This window comes from Oncorhynchus mykiss, chromosome 32 (assembly GCF_013265735.2).
Source record: "Oncorhynchus mykiss isolate Arlee chromosome 32, USDA_OmykA_1.1, whole genome shotgun sequence".
Lineage (NCBI taxonomy): Eukaryota > Metazoa > Chordata > Actinopteri > Salmoniformes > Salmonidae > Oncorhynchus > Oncorhynchus mykiss.
This window is the reverse complement of record NC_050572.1, coordinates 38,020,471-38,044,456: the sequence shown is the minus strand read 5'-3', so window position 1 is coordinate 38,044,456 and position 23,986 is coordinate 38,020,471. Positions and strand designations below refer to the sequence as shown.

The window sequence follows — 23,986 nt, the reverse complement described above, 5'->3', positions numbered from 1 at the left end:
GGCATGTGGCAGGGTCTACAGTCAATCACGGACTACAGGAAGAAACCCAGCCCAGTCACGGACCAGGATGTCTTGCTCCCAGGCAGACTAAATAACTTTTTTGCCCGCTTTGAGGACAATACAGTGCCACTGACACGGCCTGCAACGAAAACATGCGGTCTCTCCTTCACTGCAGCCGAGGTGAGTAAGACATTTAAACGTGTTAACCCTCGCAAGGCTGCAGGCCCAGATGGCATCCCCAGCCGCGCCCTCAGAGCATGCGCAGACCAGCTGGCCGGTGTGTTTACGGACATATTCAATCAATCCCTATACCAGTCTGCTGTTCCCACATGCTTCAAGAGGGCCACCATTGTTCCTGTTCCCAAGAAAGCTAAGGTAACTGAGCTAAATGACTACCGCCCCGTAGCACTCACATCCGTCATCATGAAGTGCTTTGAGAGACTAGTCAAGGACCATATCACCTCCACCCTACCTGACACCCTAGACCCACTCCAATTTGCTTACCGCCCAAATAGGTCCACAGACGATGCAATCTCAACCACACTGCACACTGCCCTAACCCATCTGGACAAGAGGAATACCTATGTGAGAATGCTGTTCATCGACTACAGCTCGGCATTCAACACCATAGTACCCTCCAAGCTCGTCATCAAGCTCGAGACCCTGGGTCTCGACCCCGCCCTGTGCAACTGGGTACTGGACTTCCTGACGGGCCGCCCCCAGGTGGTGAGGGTAGGCAACAACATCTCCTCCCCGCTGATCCTCAACACTGGGGCCCCACAAGGTTGCGTTCTGAGCCCTCTCCTGTACTCCCTGTTCACCCACGACTGCGTGGCCACGCACGCCTCCAACTCAATCATCAAGTTTGCGGACGACACAACAGTGGTAGGCTTGATTACCAACAACGATGAGACGGCCTACAGGGAGGAGGTGAGGGCCCTCGGAGTGTGGTGTCAGGAAAACAACCTCACACTCAACGTCAACAAAACTAAGGAGATGATTGTGGACTTCAGGAAACAGCAGAGGGAACACCCCCCTATCCACATCGATGGAACAGTAGTGGAGAGGGTAGCAAGTTTTAAGTTCCTCGGCATACACATCACAGACAAACTGAATTGGTCCACTCACACAGACAGCATCGTGAAGAAGGCGCAGCAGCGCCTCTTCAACCTCAGGAGGCTGAAGAAATTCCTCAACCGTAAGGCTCTCCAGAGGGTAGTGAGGTCTGCACAACGCATCACCGGGGGCAAACTACCTGCCCTCCAGGACACCTACACCACCCGATGTCACAGGAAGGCCATAAAGATCATCAAGGACATCAACCACCCGAGCCACTGCCTGTTCACCCCGCTATCATCCAGAAGGCGAGGTCAGTACAGGTGCATCAAAGCTGGGACCGAGAGACTGAAAAACAGCTTCTATCTCAAGGCCATCAGACTGTTAAACAGCCACCACTAACACTGAGTGGCTGCTGCCAACACACTGACACTGACTCAACTCCAGCCACTTTAATAATGGGAATTGATGGGAAATGATGTAAATATATCACTAGCCACTTTAAACAATGCTACCTTATATAAATGTTACTTACCCTACATTATTCATCTCATATGCATACGTATATACTGTACTCTATATCATCGACGGTATCCTTATGTAATACATGTATCACTAGCCACTTTATACTATACTATGCCACTTTGTTTACATACTCATCTCATTTGTACATACTGTACCCGATACCATCTACTGTATCTTGCCTATGCTGCTCTGTACCATCACTCATTCATATATCCTTATGTACATATTCTTTATCCCCTTACACTGTGTACAAGACAGTAGTTTTGGAATTGTTAGTTAGATTACTTGTTATTACTGCATTGTCGGAACTAGAAGCACAAGCATTTCGCTACACTCGCATTAACATCTGCTAACCATGTGTATGTGACAAATAAAATTTGATTTGATTTGATTTAGGAAGTTAAAAGCTTGGTCGCAAATGGGTCTTCCAAATGGACAATGACCCCATGCATACTTCCAAAGTTGTGGCAAAATGGCTTAAGGACAACAGTCAAGGTATTGGCGTGGCCATCACAAAGCCCTGACCTCAATCCAATAGAACATTTGTGGGCAGAACTGAAAAAGCATGTGCGAGCAAGGAGGCCTACAAACCTGACTCAATTACACCAGCTCTGTCACGAGGAATGGGCCAAAATTCACCCAACTTATTGTGGAAAGCTTGTGGAAGGCTACTCAAAACGTTTGACCCAAGTTAAACAATTTAAAGGCAGTGCTACCAAACACTCAACGTAAACTTCTGACCCACTGGGAATGTGATGAAAGAAATAAAAGCTGAAATCATTCTACAATTTTTCTGACATTTCACATTCTTAAAATAGTGGTGACCCTCACTGACCTGAGACAGGAATTTGTACTAGGATTAAATGTCAGGAATTGTGAAACTGAGTTTAAATGTATTTGGCTAAGGTGTATGTAATCTTCTGACTTCAACTGTACATAGTTGTAATTCTGTTATTCAAATGATGGTGGGCCAGGCACCCTGGCTACTTTAGGTGGCAACTTTAGGTGGCAACTCTCAGAATATTACTCCTAACCTCATTTTCTCTATCTGTTTTGAAGGCCTGTCACTCTTATGCAGGAGTCAGAATACAAGTATGGATTTGTTGGTCCATATGAATTCTATGGGGCATTTATTTGCATTTCTCACCCAATACAATGCCCCCCCCCTTTCTGTCTATCTGAAATTACAAAATACCTGCCATAGGTGTGTGAAGTTGGTATTTGGTACCACTGTGTGGTTAATTCCCTAAACTGTCACACTAGGCCTAGACAAGGTGGCAAGTGCACTCCTGGAACTAAAGTCAGTTTGGTCATTTACCCAGGAGCAGGGCAGGAAAACCAATGATGCATTTGATTGTGGTTACCAAAGTGCGAGGCATTACCGGGTCATAAATCACAAAGGATTCCATGTTTTTCTTGCAGTGAATGGGGGCTTTGTAACAATGGGTAACCTCAAAATGAGTTTTGACCCTTGAGGGCATCCTCAAATGCACAAGATGCTGTGAGTAATTTTCATTTTACAATGAGATTTGCTCCAGAGTTGACACGTTAGACAAAATCCTGAGGCCAGAAGGAATTTAAATGGTAGGTGTTTTTTGACGCTCACCTGCTCACTAGTTTGTGATGCAGTGATGTTCTGTCAGCCGGGACCGACTAGGCAATTATGCATTAAATTGCTAATGCGCTTGGCCGGCCACATTATCCTCATCAAAGTGACAAGCTCGGATCTGCTCTCAATGAGCTCATTGGAAAATGTGTTTTTGTGACGAAGGCGAGGCAGCGGGTGAAGTATTTTAAGTGCTTTCTGTGGTTCTCTTTATTTCCGCCTCTGCGCTTTGACAGTTGACAAACAATAGGTTTTCTGAGTGGGGAATGAGTGGTTAACTTGCGGCGATACGGGCTCTCTGCTGGGTTGCTCTTTTTACCTGGCTGCATTTGACCCATTCTGGTCTCTCCCTGCACCAACGTTGGAGAAAGAAACACTGGTTTTGCTGGCTATTGCTCAGTGTTGTGATTTTTGTTCCAGCTGGACAAACTTGTGAAGAAGTCTGGTCTCGGACCTCACGCTGAGTTCAAGGTTATCGAGTAATGTGATCTGAATGCTTGAGCCACACAAAAAAAAGGTTGCACGGAAACCTGGTTATTAACTAGAATTTGGCCACCAGGCACTTTTAGCAAAGGATTTTGGCGCCTCCTTTCCCCATCTGCAGACATTCAGGTGAATCGTGTAGAAGAAAAAGCGCCACGGAGCGATTTTTGAGCTCCTCCACATGCCAGCCATTTTGGGATGTTTGTGTGAGCTGCTCGTGTCGGGTCTTAGACCTCACGAGTCCGGGTTATGGAGTAATGTGATCGGAATGTTTATCCCTGTGGCTCAAGCAGTCTTAGTTCCTCACTGTGAATGAGCCAGCTTGTCAATGGTCATTACGTTCACTGCAATAGGTGTGTGTGTGTGTGTGTGTGTGCGTGCGCACCAGTAGCTTGGTCTCACTGAACTTGTCAGTCAGTGAGTGATGTGAATGAGCCATAAGCGAGGGCATGTCATATTCTACTTGAAAGTGAAGCTGCGACAGGGAGTGCACCAGCCCTGCGAGTATGAATAGTGTTCGTTTACATCCTTTTTCTTCTTTGTTCCTCACTGGCTTTTGTCATACTGTTCAAAGCCTCTTTCCTCAATACCAGAAATCCATGTAGAAGCGCCAAAACGTTAAATCTCCCATGTGTCCAAACAGAGAAGATGATAAAAGATTTTTTTAAAACACAAACCCAGAAAATACGCTAGCTATGTTTCCTTCAAATTGACTTGTTGCAGATAAAAGGCTGTGTGTGACGATGTTGTGCACAAAAATACCCTTTGCGGTTACAGTTCCATGTACCGAAATATTATTTAAGTTAAATGGGTTTCAATCGCATTTTCAACTCTACTGAAAGTTCCCTCACACTTATTGCGTTATGTAGCGAGTGTGCCCACCTTGCTATTGGCATGTACAGTCTAGCCAACAGCGCATGTGTAGCCTACATGAGATTGTTATGGACATCATGTCACCAGAATAAGACCCTCGATATTTATTGGAAAGGAGCATCAAGCTCATAACCTTGCACTTTCACCACCCTGTAAAGTTCATCGTAATTTGATTAAATCTGTAACCTAATAAACTGCATGCTTTCCTGTCAAGTCATAGTGGGAGGACTACACGTCGTTGTGTGACTCCCAAGTTTACTTTGCTATGATGATTTACTTTGATATCCCACCTTGTGTCGTGTATTTTGTTTTTTGTCGCTTTTTTGACAATTATACCAACGTTTGCTCTGTTTCCATTAGCCCTGTAATGACATTTATGTCCGACATTAACTTTACTTGCGTAGAAAGGTTGCATGGGAACCTAGAATTAGGCCACCAAGTGCTTTATTAAAGGAAATGATGTTGGCCTTCTCCTTTCCTCACCTGCAGATACATGTCCTTCAGGTGAGTTGTGTAAAAGGAAAACGCACCTTGCAGTGATTTTAATGAGCTTCTCCACACGCCAGACATTTGTGTGAGTCTGTGAGCTGCTCGTGTCTCCCAACAGTTCAGTGACTGTGTGCTGGCCATCATCCTCCCCCCTCCACTCAAATCTCTTGCCTCTTGAATCATCTGCTATGGAGGCAGTATTAGGGAAGGATGCTGCTATTTATTGTGCTTGGGGATTGCTGACATACCCGTGTCAGGGCTGTTTCTGCAGACAAGCGTGATCTATCACAAGGATGGATGTGCTTATTTCAGAGCCACGGGTGCATCACATTGATTGCACAACAATGACTCATGAAGTGTATTTCACTCTGGTTACATCAACTGTCCCCTACATATAAAACAGTTTTTGTTTTTCACTTCATCTAAAACCACTGCCTTGCACTATCACGCTGAGCCATAGATAGATTTCAGATATTATTCTAACTCATGGCCTAGCATGGAATCTAAGCAAGCAACCACGTATTAATCTGTATGCACGAAACGTGGCTTTGAGCAGACATTTCACCATCCTTTTTTTTGGGAGAATTAAATGTGAACTAGATGTTTCAAGAGTTGAGATGTCAAGCAAACCAATCCAACTATGTTCTGGTTGGATGTTTGGGATGTCTCGGTAGTGTCAGATGGTTGGGAATTGTCCATTCTTGTACTAGCAGTGGACTCTTCAAGGATGTAACAGGTAGGTCTAGGCCTACCTGCTTTCTGTTGTCACTTAACTCTTTGGGCTGGGACATTGGCTGCCTTTTTTTGTAGAATATGGAAATAATAAGGCTATTCTTTCAAAATGAATATTTGTTTGCACATTCAACAAATGTCTGAGATATTTGTACTAGCTGCCTGCTTTGTGCCACTGTTATTTGCCTTGGTACCAACTTAAGCCATCTTCTCTCTCCACAGGTTCAACTACAGGTCAACACATCACCTGACCACAAATGGGTTTTACGAGTTCCTCAACTGGTTTGACGAGCGGTCATGGTACCCCTTGGGGAGGATCGTGGGGGGCACAGTAAGTTTAACATATTCCCTGCTGTGATCAAGCTTAAATCATCCCAATTTGAAAACCAACCAGGTGGGAAAAACACATTGCATATACAGTGCTTTCGGAAAGTATTCAGACCCCTTGACCTTTTACACATTTTGTTACATTACATCCTTATTCTACAATGGATTAAATAGTCGTTGCCCCCCCCCCCCCAGAAATATCAGGATTACTTAAGTATTCTGACCCTTTACTTAGTACTCATACTTCTTGGGTATGACACTACAAGCTTGGCACACCTGTATTTGGGGAGTTTCTCCCATTCTTGCCTGTAGATCCTCTTAATCTGTCAGGTTGGACTTGGCGTGTCGCTGTACAGGTATTTTCAGGTCTCTCCAGAGATGTTCGATCGGGTTCAAGTCTGGGCTCTGGCTAGGCCACTGAAGGACATTTAGAGACTTGTCCCGAAGCTACTCCTGTGTCTTGGCTATGTGCTTAGGGTCATTGTCCTGTTGGAAGCTGAACCTTCACCCCAGTCTGAGGTCCTAAGAGCTCTGGTGCAGGTTTCCATCAAGGATCTCTCTGTGACTTTCAGCAAACTCCAGTCGGGCTGTGTTGTGTCTTTTACTTTGAGTGGCTTCTGTCTGGCCAATCTACGAAAAAGGCTTAATTGGTGGAGTTCTGTAGAGATGGTTGTCCTTCTGGAAGGTTCTCCATCTCCACAGATGAACTCTGGAGCTCTGTCAGTGACCATTGGGTTCTTGGCTAGCTCCCTGACCAAGGCTCTTCTCCCTGGATGGCTGTTTGTATGAGCGGCCAGCTCTAGGAAGTGTCTTGGTGGTTCCAAACTTTTTCAGTTTAAATATAATGGAGGCCACTGTGTTCTTGGGGACCTAAAATGCTGCCGACACTTCATGGTACCCTTCCCCAGATCTGTGTCTCAACGCAATCCTGTCTTGGAGCGCTATGGACAATTTCTTAGACCTCATTGCTTCTCTTTTTTTTTTATTTAATCCGTTGTAGAATAAGGCTGTAATTAAATGTGGAAAATGGGAAGGGATCTGAATGCTTTCTGAATGCACTGTAGATATAGGCCTAGACTCTGGTGTTCTAGTGGTTGGGGGGTTAGATGAGAAAGCACCATGGACCGTACCGTTTCATAAGCCTCCCCAGCGCTCTCCGGTCTGTCATGCATCGGCAGCAACCAGTGTGCTTTTAACTTGAGGGATTCCACATGACTGCCAATGATCATACGGTTTACCAACAGGACCTGCTGTTGAAATCACAACCTCTTTCACCGTGAGTTACTACCTGCCGATTCTGTAAGATTTATCGCCCACGCTCCTCTCTCGGCGGAGCCTCATTCTTTGGGGGGGGGGGGGGGGGGCTGCCCGCCCTGTAAACTGTGCACTGAAGTGCTGTGAATAAAATACTACCCTGCTCTTCCTCACAGCTCCCGACATATCTCTCTGTACTGTAATCAGATGCTTAATGGGGCAATTTTTTTTTTACCAGCCTTGTTACAGGAAAACCTTTTAAAATGGCTCCCTGTGTTATCTCGTCACTTTCCCACCTAGGTTGGCATCTGAAGTTTCACTCTGTTCCCTGTTGTGTACTTAGTCCAGGGTGGTGGGAGAGAAGCACAGAGCATTTAAGACAGCCAGACATGCCTGCACTCAGTACTGTCGTCAGTCGTTTTAGCAGCAGCAGATATTGCCCTGTCGGAAAATAGGCTAGCAGCAGTTGCAGGTGTTGCTGTTTAGCAGCAATGGATTCAGTCAATCTGCACAAGGGATCCGAACTTCCTAACCTACATCCTAACATGTCTATATCTGTAGGCAGTGGACAGTACTGCTGCTCCGTGTGCCAGGGTTTAGCCAGCAGGTGTGTCAGATGCTGGGTACACAGAATACAAATGCCCAGCAACATGCAAAGCGAGGGAAGATCCAGGTACAGTGCCTCTGCTGCTGCAAAATTTTTGCCATGTGTCAGCTACCTGGCTCAAATTCTGTTTTTATCTCTAGACCCCCGCCCCCACCACCATCACCACATGATTACGCAAAGAAGGTGAAGTGCTTCTCTCAGCTGTCCTGATAATACTTACAGGCTATGAGGTATGAAGGGCCTTTGAATTTTATCAGGCAGCCTTAATGGTCCTCAAACCTGGATCGCTAATGGAATGTTACAAATCACCTCTTCTGAACACACTGGTCTATGAAGTCCTTGTCAGAAATCACACCAGTTGTGGGAATACTGTAGAGTAGAAGCAAATAAGCTCACACTCTTTGTCTATGACAGTTAAAGAGAATATAGGGAATGCAGTCCTACACAATGCATGGCTATTGCTTTTGCGGTGACCGTATTACAGCCATACCGGCAGTCCATGAGTCATGACCGCAGTCAAATTGTACGTGAACGGCGGGTCACGGTCATCTGCTCTTGCGCTCTGGACAAGCGTTGGCAGGACCCAACTCGCTAATGTCCTTGTGCTCAGCGCGCTATTGTCCCTCAACACTGACAACAATGCAAATGCAAGAGTATCATGCCATAATGTACTGTACATTGTAATCATTTTAAAACTCAGCTCACTGTGATCAATCAATTTGAACAGGTTGAAACTGAGTGGAAAACATTGGAGGTTTCAAAGCCAAACAAAGAAATGGACAGCGCGTTCTAAGGTGATTTAATTCAGAACACCCATAGACATATTAGAGAGAGCTCTATTAGGCCTATACATTTAATTTGGAAAGTATACAGACCCCCCCCCCCCCCCCCCACAGTTGACAGTGCATGCCAGAGCAAAAAAACAAAGCAATGAGTTTGAAGGAATTGTCCGTAGAGCTCAGACAGGATTGTGTCAAGGCACAGATCTGGGGAAGGGTAGCAAAAACCTTTCTGCAGCATTGAAGGTCCCAAGAACACAGTGGCATCCATTGTTCTTAAATTGAAGAAGTTTGAAACCAAGACTCTTCCTAGAGCTGGCCGCCCGGCCAAACTGAACAATCGGGGGAGAAGGGCCTTGGTCAGGGAAGTGAACAAGAACCCGATGGTCAGTCTGACAGAGCTCCAGACTTCCTCGGTGGAGGTGGTGGTGGCGGCATCATGCTGTGTGGATGTTTTGTCAGCGGCAGGAACTGGGAGACTAGTCAGGTTCGATGTAAAGATGAGCAGAGAAATAGAGATCCTGCTCCAGAGCGCTCAGGACCTCCGACTGGTGTGAAGGTTCACCTTCCAACAGGACAGCGACCCTAAGCACACAGCCAAGACCACGCTGGAGTTCCTGAGTGTTCCTGAATGCGCAGAGGGGTGTTCAACAATTTCATGACTGGTTTTGTTGTGAAAAACCAGAACGGGGTTGGAGAGCCATGGCATAGTGAGTTTGGGTGGAATACCACTTGTTGCGCAGCGAGAGGTTGCCTGCTCCTCAGTGGTTGACGTGTGAGTTGAAAGAAGTGTTCTTTATAAGTTGAGACATTTCTATATGCAATCCTGTGTGAAAGCAGAGTTTTGATAGTTGTCACTAACAAAGAGGATCCCAGCTGCTACTATATTTCTCTGCTGCTGATATTAAGAACATGCTTGGCTGTAAAACCGGAGTAGCCTACCTGGCATGGTTGACAAATGAATTGTGGGAAAGTGGCCTCCATTCGCTATTCAAGTGCATACGGCTAACAACTCATTTTGACCCTGTTCCTGCACATTTGATGGGCCATTCAATATCTAAACAAATGTTACATATTAGTAAAGACAAGAAAATGTAGACTCGTTTGATTGGGTGAAAACATGATCACTTGATGAGAGAACGTGTGCAACCTGAGGCAAGGAACAGAGCGCAAACTTTTTTTAGCTACTTTCTCAAATAAACAATCGACTATAGTCGCACCATGCAGCCCATGTGTTTTTGATTTCTAAGACATTCTAAGGGTTTGTCTCATTCCCACCTAAAGTTGCCAAATAACTCTAAATCTAGCGTATAGGATCTGTTTCAAATAATCACTTTTGTGCTCAACATAGCCACTTCATATGCACACTCTCTAGCTGACACAGGGGAAAAAGTATCCTTTCTGTTTTTATTCTTCTTACTATAAAATAATAGCACTGGATTTAAGCATAAATGAACAAGCATGGAGCATAGGCCAGAGAACATAGTTGGTCGACTCGTATTCTGTTCTTCCGTAGAAAAAAAATCTTCAGACTGTTTGTTTCTTTAGACCTGCCTAAAATAAATAATGGCTGCAGTGTTGTGCTGTTTATTAGACTTTTTCAAATGTATATGTTCCATGTGTGTGGCGGCCTGGAGATGCTCAACGTGTCTGTTAGTTACCGTAAGACTGGAAGTCAATTGCATGACAATAACCGGCTGATAGTTTCATGACTGCCACAGCCCCTATGCATGACAAATCCCCGGAAGGAATAACTGAGTTACATTACAATCTCCTAATGATTTGGATCATGTCGTGCATCTTGACAATATCAAATGGAATCCATTCCGTGCAGTTGGTGAAGCTCACCCAAGGGTTTCCTGACTTTCGCAGGCATTCCAGAACCACTTCAACACCTGAATAGTGTGTCACTCTGCCTTTTTCTTCAGTGGTATTCAACAACAACAAAAAACATTTTCGCTAGTCTGCAGTAATTGTAGCACCTCTCCGAGTCTCCGAACAGGGATCCTAAGCAGTGTGCCGCGCCCCACCTCTGTCTCCTTTATCCCACCCCGCCATCATCAGCTCGCCTTCTCTCCCCTCTTCAGTCGGCTTCAAATGAGTCTTGACAGCCCTCATTAATTGTGTATGATAACACAGGTCCCCCTTTTGCACATGATGGGTCACACCGTTTGGAGAGGGAGGAGCAGGTCTCGGTAAATGTCGTCAGTGAGTGCCTCTCTGCGGATCCCTTGTCTTTTCTCTCCCACTCTCAAGGGGGATATCTGCCAGCCGCTCCCTCTCCAGAGTCGTAGATAAGATTTTGAGGGCTGAATAAATGTGACACTGCTTAACCATAGGGCTCTGTCAAGCCAATAAACTGCCCTTTGTTACTGTAGAGAAATGGACCAGGCACATTTTTTTACGCTGACGGGCCTAAATGTGACGCTATATGTGGGGTGGGGTGGGGGGGGGGGGGGGCGGGGGGGTGCAGACTACAGAGAGCCCAGCATCTGTTCTGGGGGCAACCAAACAGTGATTACTTCAGCGTTTGTTTTAACCGAAGTAGAGTTAGCCGAGGCTCTAGCTCAATCTCCAGGTCAGGGAAACTGGGTTGGATGATTTGGGAGAGAGGTGCAATAAGACTATGGTCGATAAAGTTTAGCACGCCTAGGCTACGACTAGCTAATTAAAAACGAGAAGCACGTCAGGCAGAGACGAGCCAAAGTCCGCTGGACTTGTCTCTGCCTGGCGTATAGCATACATCAGGGCATCACTCACACTTAGACACAGCCCCTCTGACTTCAGAAAGGTTTCACACGAGCCTAATTAGGCCCGGGTCTCATGAGTTTATAGGCAGAGAGCTGTAAGCTTTGAACTGGGCAATTAGTCAGTATTTCGGTGGAGAAGATCGCCTTACCTGGTTTTCCCAATTGTAAATCCAGAGCAGATTCAATTAACTTGACTCACTCTTGTGGTATTTCAAGCATGTGGATGCAGCAAGCCAACACTTACTTGACGTATCACTCTCCTGCCTGACCTGTGGAGTTCCAACTAACTGCTCGATGGATAAGTTACAGTACATTATGGTTGATTTTAAAAGTTTATTCCCAGTGTGTTGTCTTATCCTGGATATAAAATGCAAGTATCCCATCCATATGCGTGAAGGTGCCATAAATGTTCCATTACAGCCCCTCTTATCTTGTCTCTCTCTCTCTCTCTCTCTCTAGGTATATCCAGGTTTGATGGTCACCGCAGGCCTTATACACTACGTACTGAACCTGCTCCACTTGACGGTGCACATCCGGGATGTGTGCGTCTTCCTGGCGCCCGTGTTCAGTGGCCTGACATCCATCTCCACCTTTCTGCTGACGCGGGAACTGTGGAACCAGGGGGCGGGGCTTCTGGCTGCCTGCTTTATCGCCATTGTTCCCGGGTACATCTCCCGCTCGGTGGCCGGCTCCTTTGACAACGAGGGCATTGCCATCTTCGCCCTCCAGTTCACCTACTACCTTTGGGTAAGCCTGCCTCTTCCGGTTTGAACTTCCATCCTTTAGAAACCCCTTTGAGATCCTTTATGGCTGTGGGTGTTTCTCAATATGGGTACTACCGTGTGCCCCACTCTCATGCTCTCTGAGGCTGTTCTCTTGAGTACGTTCTTGTGAGGACGACAGTGTGGAGAATGCGTAAAACATTGCATTTGAGATGCACTCGCACTCCCCATACTGTATTACCTCACGCTGCTCCGCCCCGTTCACTGAGCATTTTTTCCCAGCCAGGGCAATGGCAATAGAGGAGATATACACAAAGCAAACGTTTGACTTCAATACTATCAGTTAGCTAGCTATATGTGAATCATAATAATGTAACTAACCAGATTAACAGGCAAAAAATGTCCTAAAACGAATTATGCAAGGTTGATTCTTCGTGGGTAACTAGCTAGCTATTGACTTGCAATCTACACACACTACAGTAGGTATTGTAGACAGATAAGCATCCCAAAAAGCATCCCAAAATTCACACAGCATGTATTAACATATCAAGATAAATATATGAGATGTGAATAGGCAACATTTCATTCCAAAGTCGGAGTGTATTTTCTCTCGCTTTCAGCTCAAATAATGGCCACCATTAATTTCCCAAAAATGTTGCGTAATTTGACGTGGTTACGTCATATTTGTTTCAAAATATGTACAAACGGAGTGCGCATTCGTGAAGCGTGCTCCGTTTCACCTACTTTGATTTGGACTCGTACTCTGACTAAATTTGCGTGCTCGGAGAAAGATAGTATGCATTTAGAGAAACGTCCTACATTTAGCGGTCGGTTTCCCAGGCACAGATTAAGCCTAGTCCTGGACTATAAAAAACAAGTTCAATGGAGGATCTCCATAATAAATATGTTTTTAGTCCAGAACTAGGCTACATCTGTGTCTGGGAAAACTGTCTCTTGATGTTTCTCAGTGTGTTTTTCGATTTTGTATACCCATGGCCCATTTGATGTGAAGAGGGACGTTCTATTTGACAAGATTTGCAGTCAATGCGCTAATAGCTGCTTTGGCGTGGTTAAATTATTGCTACACTGTGAACCTTCACTCAGTCTCCTGACTGTCTGGTTTCAGTCGCTGCCGGTGATCTTAAAAATACAGAGATATTTAAGGTTGGAGGTGAAATGCATTTATTTACCATACTTGAACAGTCCATTCACTTGAACAGTAACCCCTTTTTTTATTTTCTCTCATCACCCAAAAAACTGCCCTGATAGGCTTAGCGGAATGTCGGAGAATATGACCAGACATTGGATAAGCTAACGTACACGAGGTGAAAGGATTATGAGCACAATGGCTTAAGACACCATGGAAATGGACCATCTGCTGTAGGAGGATTCTAGGCAAAAGAATCTCCCATATTCACATTATTTGCCCTCAGTGCATGTCCTCTCCCTTCAATCACAATATAGTCACAGCCTCACACACACCGCTCTACTCCCTCCCACATTTTGTACATTATGCTCCCTGATGACTTGAGGCCGAGGCAGGTGCGTGCAACTTATACCCACAGATTAAATTGAAGTGCATTGTAAATGGGCAAATTCGGCATTAATCAGCATTTGTTTCCCCCCCTTATCAAAGTCGACCTTGGCAGGGGGCGCCTGGCTCCCCATCAGTTCCCTCGATTAATTTCACTCGGGTGGCATTTAAGCCTCTCCAGACAAGCTGAGAATCGTAAGGATCCCCTCCACACCAAGTCATCCTCAAGGATTTTTCAGGGTTAAAACTGAACAGCGCTCCTAACAAACGGGGAGCGACTTTTTATTTATTTTAATTTTTTCCTTCCCTCCTCCCAAGGACACACCGGCATTCACTCAGGTAAATGTGGCGCGTGCTCTCTCCCACCATGCTTCACTTGTTTTTTTTGTCACCAGTGGCAAGCTCTGCAGGACTCTGTGTGTTGTTCCTGAACTTCTCCGTCTCTGCATTTATCAGTCAGTAGATTTCTTTCAGCTTGACACTTGACCAACGAAGTACGGACATATTGAACTCCCGAGGGGACTTAAGACCCCAAAGGTTGCTTCCATGTCATGCCTCTGGAGTGTCACGTTAACTCAAGCGAGTGTGACTGAGCTGACAACTCCACTTGGTTTGAAGAGCCTCGGCTTTCATCAACCAGCCACACACCCTGGAGTTGTGCCACAGAGAACCTCCCACATTATTGGTGTGATTGTCAGTCATGACTGGCTCCTGACCCAGGGGGGCTCCACCACTGTTGTGATATGAAACGCAGACAGACAATGTATAATTTGCTCAATATTTATTAGTTTGCTCAATATTATGCATTTACTTGCGTACTGCTAAAACGCTACTGGGGACATTGTCTTTTTAATGCTAGTATGATTTACTTGGGAACCTGCAGTGTCTGCTTGTGATGAAGTGTTTTCCTTGTCATAAGCCGCCTTCTCTGTCATAATTTCACAATGATTAGATACGGATCATTTTTCTATTTGGTTTAGGCAGAGCTTTTGCATCTGCAGTGTCTTAAGGGCTTTTAATTGTCATTTCACATGGACCACGTCTGTCTTTAAAACGAACCAACACGACAAGTGCATCCCAAATGGCATCCTACTTCCTATATAGTGCACTTTTGTTAACCAGAGCCCTATGGGCCCTGGGCAAAAGTAGTGCGCACTATAGGGAATAGGGTGCCATGATTTGGAATGCAGACAATGAGTGTTCCAAGTGGCCCCCACCGGCAAGAGCCCCGAAAAAACTATCATCCTGGCTACGCGTCACTGCTTTCCATTATAAGTCTCATTTACCCACTTTTATCTTAGTGCTTTCACCCTCTCTCTCTTTCTCTTTAGCCGATCCCTCCTCGCAGGCTGAAATAGGAGCCTCTCCCAGGCTTCTTCTCCAATCTTCATTATCCCTCTCCTTCATTTTATCTGCTAATAACCCATTCAACTCCAGCTGCTTAATCTGCCCCCCCCCCCTCCCTCCCTAATCTATAATTGAATCCTCTCGCACCCCAGAGACCTGCCCCTTTTAACACTAGCACTCCCCGCTACCCTCCCCTAACCCCTCTCCACTGTGCTTACATTGTTGTCACACTAATTTCACAGTTTCTCCAGGCTCACATTTAATTAGCCCCGCCTGTATCGCTGTGTGAGGGAAGTAAACGAGAGATGTATTTGAACATGAGCGATCACATGGCCGTGTGAGGAGTAGAGACGTATTTCGACCTGACATGCAAATGCTCTGCGTGGTAGTCTCGGGCCCTGGTAGGTTCTATGCTAGCTCCCTTTTAATTGTCTGTGGCACTGAGAAGGCTAAAAAAAGGCTTCTAGTGTTCCTCAGTTGCCTACATCTTTATCAGTTCCCTCAATATTACCTGTGAGGAGATGTGTAGTTTCACACTTGGGTCAAAACCAGATGGCGCCTCGTCGGCGCGTGACATGGTAACTGTTTTGGGTTGGTTTTAAAAATCGATGGGAGGATGGAGGCTTTCGCTGGTCGGCTGAGGCTCTGGTGGGTATTCGGAACCATGCCTGCTTTCCCCCGCTGATCAATCAATCCTCGTCAGCAGGTCAAGTGACTGTAATGTGTCTCTCAGACGGCGTTCGATAAAACAGTCTGTGCCCCCACCTGCCCTGCACCCCTTCCATCACTTTCCCACAGTGTCATGAAAGGTAAAATGGGGCTATCTGTCAGACATGGTCCCTTTTTTAATGTGTTGACTCAGGCTGTGGGATGAGACCAGGTATCCAGAAGTCCCGGCTAGTGTGTCAGGAGCAGACTAATATGCTAGGTAGCCCTCTCTTTAAACACTAGCAAGGCCACTTGGCTTGAGTCAATAACAGGGTGCATTCTCAGAGCATGGGCAGACCAGCTGGCAAGTGTCTTCACGGACATTTTCAATCTCTCCTTGTCCCAGTCTGTAATCCCAACATGTTTCAAACTGGCCACCATTGGCCACCCTCATCCACGTCGACGGGGCTGTAGTGGAGTGACTTTTCCCCTTCAGGAGGCTGAAAAGATTTGGCATGGGCCCTCAGATCCTAAGTTGTACAGCTGCACCATCGAGAGCACCTTAACTGGCCGAATCACCGCTTGATATGGCAAATGCACCGCCCTTTAACTCAAAGCGCTACAGAGGGTGTTACGGACGGATCAGTAAATCACTCCCGGTCATCCAGTACCTCCATCAGGCGGTATCAGAGGAAGGTCTGATACATTGCCAAAGACTTCAGCCATCCAAGCCATAAGACTGTTCACTCTGCTACTGTCCGGCAAACGGTACTGGTGCATCAACTCTCGGACCAACAGGCTCCAAGACGGCTTCTTACTCCAAGCCAGAAGACCGCTAAAGAGTTAATTACAGTGCCTTCAAAGTATTCACACCCCCTTGATTTTTTTTTTTGTGCACATTTTGTTAGCCTGAATTGGAAATGGAATACATCTTGATTATTTTTGTGGGGGGGTCCACTGGACTACACACACTACCTGCTGTTAGTGACATTTTTACAAATGAATTACATTTGAAACACCAAGTCAATTAGTATTCAATCCCTTTATGTCAAGCCTAAATAAGTTCAGGAGTAAGAATTTGCTTCCAATGCCTCGCAAAGAAGGGTACCTGTTAGTAGATGGGTAAAAATGTAATATCCCTTTGAGCACAGCAAAGTTATTAAATTACACTTTGGAGGGTGTATCGATACACCCAGTCACTACAAAGATACAGTCGTCCTTCCTAACTCTGTTGCCAGAGAGGGAAGGCAACCGCTCAGGGATTTCACCATGGTGAATTTAGAACAGAGTTTAATAATGGCTGTGATGGGACAAAACTGAGGATGGATTAACATTGTAGTTACTCCACAATACTAACCTAATTGAGTGAAAAGAATGACTCCTGTACACAATAAAATATTCCAAAACATGCATCCTGTTTGCAACAAGTCAGTAAAGTAATACTACAAAAAAATGTGGCAAAGCAATACATTTTGTCTTGCATACAAAGTGTTATGTTTTGGACAAATCCGTTACAACACATTACTGAGTACCACTCTCCATATGTGACCGACCTACTTAATTTGGTCTTATGTAGCAAAATTTGAAATTGTGTTAATTACATTTGATAAAAGTGGAGACCGAGCTACACAATTGTATATTATACACGGCATTTGAGGAACAATGGGAAAGTAATTTTGCATTGAAAGTTGATAACTTGTAACCTCACTTTTAAGAAAATGGTCTTTGAATGTTTTGGTAAACCTACTGGAGAGCTCTTCGGTCTACACCCATTTAGCATCGTTCACACCCTCTTAAGCTTTAGCCCCACCCATCTCTTTAAGGGTTGATCTGACTGCCCTAACAGCAGTCAAAGCACCCAAGCTAACTTGTGGGGGAATAATCTATTTAATCAATTTTGACTTCAGGCTGAAACATAGGAATATGTCAATGGGTATTAATACTTTCTGAAGGCACTGTAATTGATTACCCAGACTATCTGCATTGTGACCCAATCTTGAACTGACTCTGCACACTCGCAAGTGCATATACAGTATAACACTCACACAATACACTGACACGCTCACAAACTCTCACACTACATACACACACTTTCACACTCATATGCTGCTGCTACTCTGTATTTTACTCATCTATCCTGATGCCTCGTCATTTTACCCTGCCTTTATGTAGATATCTACATATATACTTATTTTACACCATAATTTGCAAATAAATTCATTAAAAATCCTACAATGTAATTTTCTGGATTTTTTTTTTCTCATTTTGTCTGTCATAGTTGAAGTGTACCTATGATGATAAATTACAAGCCTCATCTTTTTAAGTGGGAGAACTTGCACAATTGGTGGCTGACTAAATACTTTTTTGCCCCACTGTATAAACTCCAGTCGTACTTTATCAAAAGCTTTTTCAAAATCAGCTATGAAAACCAGGCCTGGTGTTCCTGATATTTCATAGTATTCTATTGTTTCCATTACTTGTCTTTTATTATCTCCAATGTATTGTCCATGTAAAAAAAAAAAACTGTCTGATTAGGAGGAATAATATCTGACAATATTTTTTAAATTCTATGTGGCAAGCATTTTGCTAGGATTTTTTGCATCACAACACTGAAGTGTAAGAGGCCCCCACTTTTTTAAAATGGACTGGATCTTTATATATACACCACTTGGGTCCTGTTTCAAGTGAGAATGTCCTTGTGTGTTCAATAATCTACCATTTTATATAGGAGTTGTTAAAACATGCTAATAATGGTCCTCTGAGTATATCAAAAAATGTTTGGTGTACTTACACGGGTATGCCATCCAGCCCCGGAGTTTTCCCAGCCTTAAAGGCTTTAATTCCATCAAGAAGTTCCTCCTCTGGAATTTGGCCTTCACATGAGTCTTTCTGTACAGATGTTAATTTTACATTATTATTAGGAAAGAAATCCATACAATTCGCTTGGGTTAGTGGAGATGGAGGAGACAAACGAAAACATATCCTTAAAGTACTTCCTCTTTCAAATTACATTCAGTGACTCATGCGTGACTACAAATCTACATACAATAGCCCATAATGACAAAGTGAAAATTACTTTTTTTTTTTTTACAAATGTATTACAAATGAACAGGAACCTTATTTACATAGGTATTCAGACCCTTTCTATGAGACTCAAAATTGAGCTCAGGTGCATCCTGTTTCCATTGAGCATCCCTGATGTTTCTACAACTTGATTGGAAGCCACCTGTGGTAAATTCAATTGATTGGAAATGATTTGGAAAGGCACACACCTGACTATAAGATCCAACAGTTGACTGTGCATATTAGTGCAAAAATCAAGCCATGAGGTTGAAGGAATTGTCTGTAGAGCTCAGAGACAGGATTGTGCCGAGGCACAGATCTGAGGAATGGTACCAAAATATTTCTGCAGCGTTGAAGGTCCTCAAGAACACAGTGGCCTCTATCATTCTTAAACGGAAGAGGTTTGGAGCCACCAAGACTATTCCTAGAGTTGGCTGCCCAGCCAAACTGAGCAATTGGGGTAGAAGGGCCTTGGTCAGGGAGTTAACCAAAAACCCAATGGTCACTGAGTTCCTTTGTGGAGATGGTTGTCCTTCAGGAAGGTTTTCCCATCTCTGCAGCACTCTACAAATCAGGCCCATGACAACCCGCTTGGCGTTTGCCAAATGGCACCAAGACTGTCAGACCATGAGAAACTAGTTTCTCTCGTCTGATGAAACCAAGATTGAACTCTTTGGCCTGAATGCCAAGCGTCACGTCTGGAAGAAACCTGGCACCAGCCCTATAGTGATGCATGGTATTGGCAGCATGCTGTGGGGATGTTTTTCAGCAGCAGGGACTGGGAGATTAGTCAGGATTGAGGGAAAGATCAATGGAGCAAAGTACAGAGATCCTTGATGAAAACAACCTGCTCAGGACCTCAGATTGGGGCGAAGGTTCACCTTCCAACAGGACAAAGACCCTTTAGCACACAGCCAAGACAAAGTAGTACGAGGCTTCGGGACAAGTCTCAATGTCCTTGAGTGGCTCAGCCAGAGCCCGGACTTGAATCTGATGGAACATCTCTGGAGAGACCTGAAAATTGCTGTGTAGCGACACACCCATCCAACCTGACAGAGCTTGAGAGGATCTGCACAGAAGAATGGGAGAAACTCCCCAAATACAGGTGTGCCAAGTTTGTAGCTTCATACCCACGAAGACTCCAGGCTGTAATTGCTGCATAAAGGTGCTTCCACAAAGTACTGAATAAAGGGTCTGAATACTTATGTAAATATAACTTTTCAGTGTTTTGAGACATTTGCAAACATTTCTAAACTGTTTTTTGCTTTGTCAGTTTACTAGTCCTTAACCGTTTGTCTGTTCTCTCCCTCATAGGTGAAGTCGATCAAAACCGGCTCGGTGTTCTGGTCCATTGGCTGCTGCCTCTCCTACTTCTACATGGTGAGTGTCCAAAGAGCCTTAATTGTTAGTCGGAAACACACAAACAGTGTCATTGATTTACATTAACGTAGCATCCCATCTCTGGGAATTGGAAGTCATGATTACATTAAGATAGCGTTGAGTACGATCGTAGACGCTGCTCGTTACCGCTTTTGACATGAAAATGGAGTCTGCACCGGCGCGTTAAACCTTTTGGTCGATGGAGAGAGAGAAGAGAAACTGCGCCAACTGCCTCCCAGACAGGTCTCTTTTGTGTACGATTGGTGATGTTGAGTGCCTGCAATTATCTTCTGCTTCCAGCATCTTCAGTTAAATCTCCCCTCAGCTCGGGAAGAGACAGATGTCAAATGAAATGGATTATAGACATCCAGCTCCCATCGATCATGTCGAGGCCCAGCATCCAAGCTCCGCAGGAAGAGAGAAGGGGAAAGCCACAAGCCACTAATGACCACATTTGAAAAGAGATGAGAGCGGGGAGATTTTCTACAGCGAGAAACCACACCAATTTTTATAAGCCCCTCTCGTTCTCTCTCGCTCCTCAAAGATCTGGAGTGAGACTATTTCGACCTTCCCCTCCATACGGTTCTGAGTAGAGGGAGTACAGCTACGACCGGAAGTTACTTTTTTTTGTAGCTTGTTAGAATCATTAACATGGCAGGCTAGGAAAATATTTACGGTTACGGTAAGCTAAAATGCTATCATAACCTTTTACAAAAATTAACTTCCGGTTGTAGGTGTACTCCCTCTAGTCACAACCCCGCTCTACCCTCCCACCAACAGGGTTTGCAGGGTTTGTTGGTGAGACGACAAGCCCAACTTTTTCACACTCTCACTACCCTCTTGGGCCTCCATACTCAACTAGCGAACCGGAACCGGACCCAGAAGAGGGTCAATACGGACCGCGGCTTCAACACCTGGTATCATATAAACAGAAGACGTGGAACAATATGTATAATTGCAAAAAATGAGCTTTTAAAACAGCAAATTGTCTGCTTAATGTGTTCAACTGTGTGAAATCTGGCTTTAAAACTAACATTTTCCCCCCGCCAACAAGAGGGGTGTGAACAGTTTCGGGGGTGGGGGTTTGTTAGTACGCCAATTTTTAAATGACATTATTCATCTGGACCTTTGCCACCTTGGAAATTTGTATGACCCGACCTTTTCAAATAATACTTGATAGTAGTACCAAGCTGCAATATCTACCCCCTCCATCGTTTCTCCCCTCCCACTGTTGATTTTAAGGATACTCACTCATCCATGAGGCTTAATTGAACATGACACATTTGCAATGCCCAGTGAGAAATTCCCTGCTCAGCTCTGTCATCAGGCCAGGGAGGGAGAGGGGAAGCTCAGTTGAAACGTCATGATGGACAAGACCTGCGAAAACCCCTACTGTGAGAGCTGCGTGACGTTCCCTCTCATGTCTCCCGGGAGAGATCGTGTTTTCCCTAAGTTCCTGTGACGACTGCCTCCTACCCTGCCAGAACCTCCCTTTCTCCCTCTCCAACCACGAGCATCATGGGAGCACTTCTGAAGTTCTTTTCACTCATAAAGTATTTATGAGGCATTCTCAGCAGCACAACTCAGCTCTTCAGGTGATTATTGCAAGACGTACTGCTTTCTGGAGGTTATTATTAGAAGTCGAGCGATAAAATCACAACTCGAGGCCCTTTTTCTATACAGTGAAGAAACCTATGCAGAGCTTTGCAGTGGTTTACCTACCTACCCGGGCCCCACCTGACTTTCAACAAGACAACTTTCTCCCACAAATAACATTCTTTCTCAGTTGAGGCTCCAGTCCCAGCTTATATCCTTCACTCATGTTATCTGATACCCCCTTAGGTGACCAACAGCATCTCAGGTTATTCTGTTTCCCGCATTCTACCCCCCCCCCCCCCCGCAGAGGTCCCTGAGCCTCTTTATGCCGCCTTCTGAGGCAATCGAATTTAGCCCCGTAGCAAGACCCCTATGCCCTTTTATCACTGCAATACCCTCCATCCCCCTATGCTGCTTGATAGAAATAAGACCAGTGGAGCGTGAGTAAAGGAGAATGGCTAAAGTCGAATGGTGTCTGGTTCTTTGCTGACCCCATTATGACAGCAGTTAGACCTGTCCATTAGGGTCACAGGGCCAAATGCTACCTTGAGATGCACTTGTTGTAGTACATGTACTAACAGGTTAGCGTTGGGCCCATAGGAAGCCCTAACATAGTGTAACAGCCCTTCCTCCTCGTTGTATTGTAACAAACTGCTCGTCCACCTGGTTGTATTGTAACATACTGAGAAAGTTATTCCTCATTGAATTGTAAGGGACTCTTCTCGAAGGACAACTGCCCTTCTCAGAAATCCTGTCAGAACATGGCATGAAAGCCTTACAAGGATGTCACTCAGATGTTTCAATACACCCAGATGATATGAGGATGTGGCCTTTTTTGTGATAAGTGAAGTTTCCAGCTAAAAGTTGAACTATATCGATAAGTACATTATAAACTCAGTAAAAAGAAGCGTCCCTTTTTCAGGACCCTGTCTTTCAAAGATAATTTGTAGAAATCCAAATAACTTCACAGATCTTCATTGTAAAGGGTTTGAACACTGTTTCCCATGCTTGTTCAATGAACCATAAACAATTAATGAACATACACTTGTGGAACGGTCATTAAGACACTAACAACTTACAGACGGTAGGCAATTAAGGTCACAGTTGAGAAAAGTTAGGGCCCTAAAGAGGCCTTTTTACTGACTCTGGAAAAACACAAAAAGAAAGATGCCCAGGGTCCCTGCTCATCTGTGTGAACAAGCCTTAGGCATGCTGCAAGGAGACATGAGGACTGCAGATGTGGCCAGGGCAATAAATTGTAACGTACTGTGAGACGCCTAAGACAGCGCTACAGAGAGACAGGATGGACAGCTGATCTTCCTCGCAGTGGCAGATCACGTGTAACAACACCTGCACAGGATCGGTACATCCGAACATCACACTTGCGGGACAGGTACAGGATGGCAACAACTGCCCGAGTTACACTAGGAATGCACAATCCCTCCATCAGTGCTCAGACTGTCTGCAATAGGCTGAGAGAGGCTGGACTGAGGGCTTGTAGGCCTGTTGTATAAGGCAGACATCACCGGCAACAACGTTGCCTATGGGCACAAACCCGCTGTCGCTGGACCAGACAGGACTGGCAAAAAGTGCTCTTCGCTGACTAGTTGCAATTTTGTCTCACCAGGGGTGATGGTCGGATTTGCTTTTATCGTCGAAGGAATGAGCGTTACATCGAAGCCTGTACTCTGGAGCGGGATTGATTTGGAGGTGGACGGTCCGTCATGGTCTGGGGCAGTGTGCCACAGCATCATCGGACTGAGCTTGTTGTCATAACAGGCAATCTCAACGCCGTGCATTACAGGGAAGACATCCTCCTCCCTCATGTGGTACCCTTCCTGCAGGCTCATCCTGACATGACCCTCATGACAATCCCACCAGCCATACTGCTTGCTCTGTGTGTGATTTCCTGCAAGACAGGAATGTCAGTGTTCTGCCATGGCCAGTGAAGAGCCCGGATCTCAATCCCATTGAGCACGTCTGGGACCTGTTGGACCAGAGGGTGAGGGCTAGGGCCATTCCCCTCAAATGTCCGGGAACTTGCAGATGCCTTGGTGGAAGTGTGGGTCAACATGTCACAGCAAGAACTGGCAAATGTGGTGTGGTGCAGTCCATGAGGAGGAGATGCACTTGATGCAGCTGTTGGCCACACCAGATACTTACTTTTGATTTGACTTGTTCAGTTTGTCTGTTGAAATTTATGTTCATACAAATA

General features: G+C 45.2%; 1 protein-coding gene across 1 annotated transcript in view; it reads left to right on the top strand.

Moving 5' to 3' along the window:
- LOC110488472 (dolichyl-diphosphooligosaccharide--protein glycosyltransferase subunit STT3B) overlaps positions 1–23,986 on the top strand; it is a 95,267-nt gene that overhangs the window by 48,060 nt on the left and 23,221 nt on the right. The window contains exons 2-4 of the mRNA XM_036970671.1: positions 5,987–6,095; positions 11,941–12,228; positions 20,110–20,175. Coding sequence (XP_036826566.1) covers positions 5,987–6,095; positions 11,941–12,228; positions 20,110–20,175 — 463 coding nt within the window. The remainder of the gene's footprint in view (positions 1–5,986; positions 6,096–11,940; positions 12,229–20,109; positions 20,176–23,986) is intronic.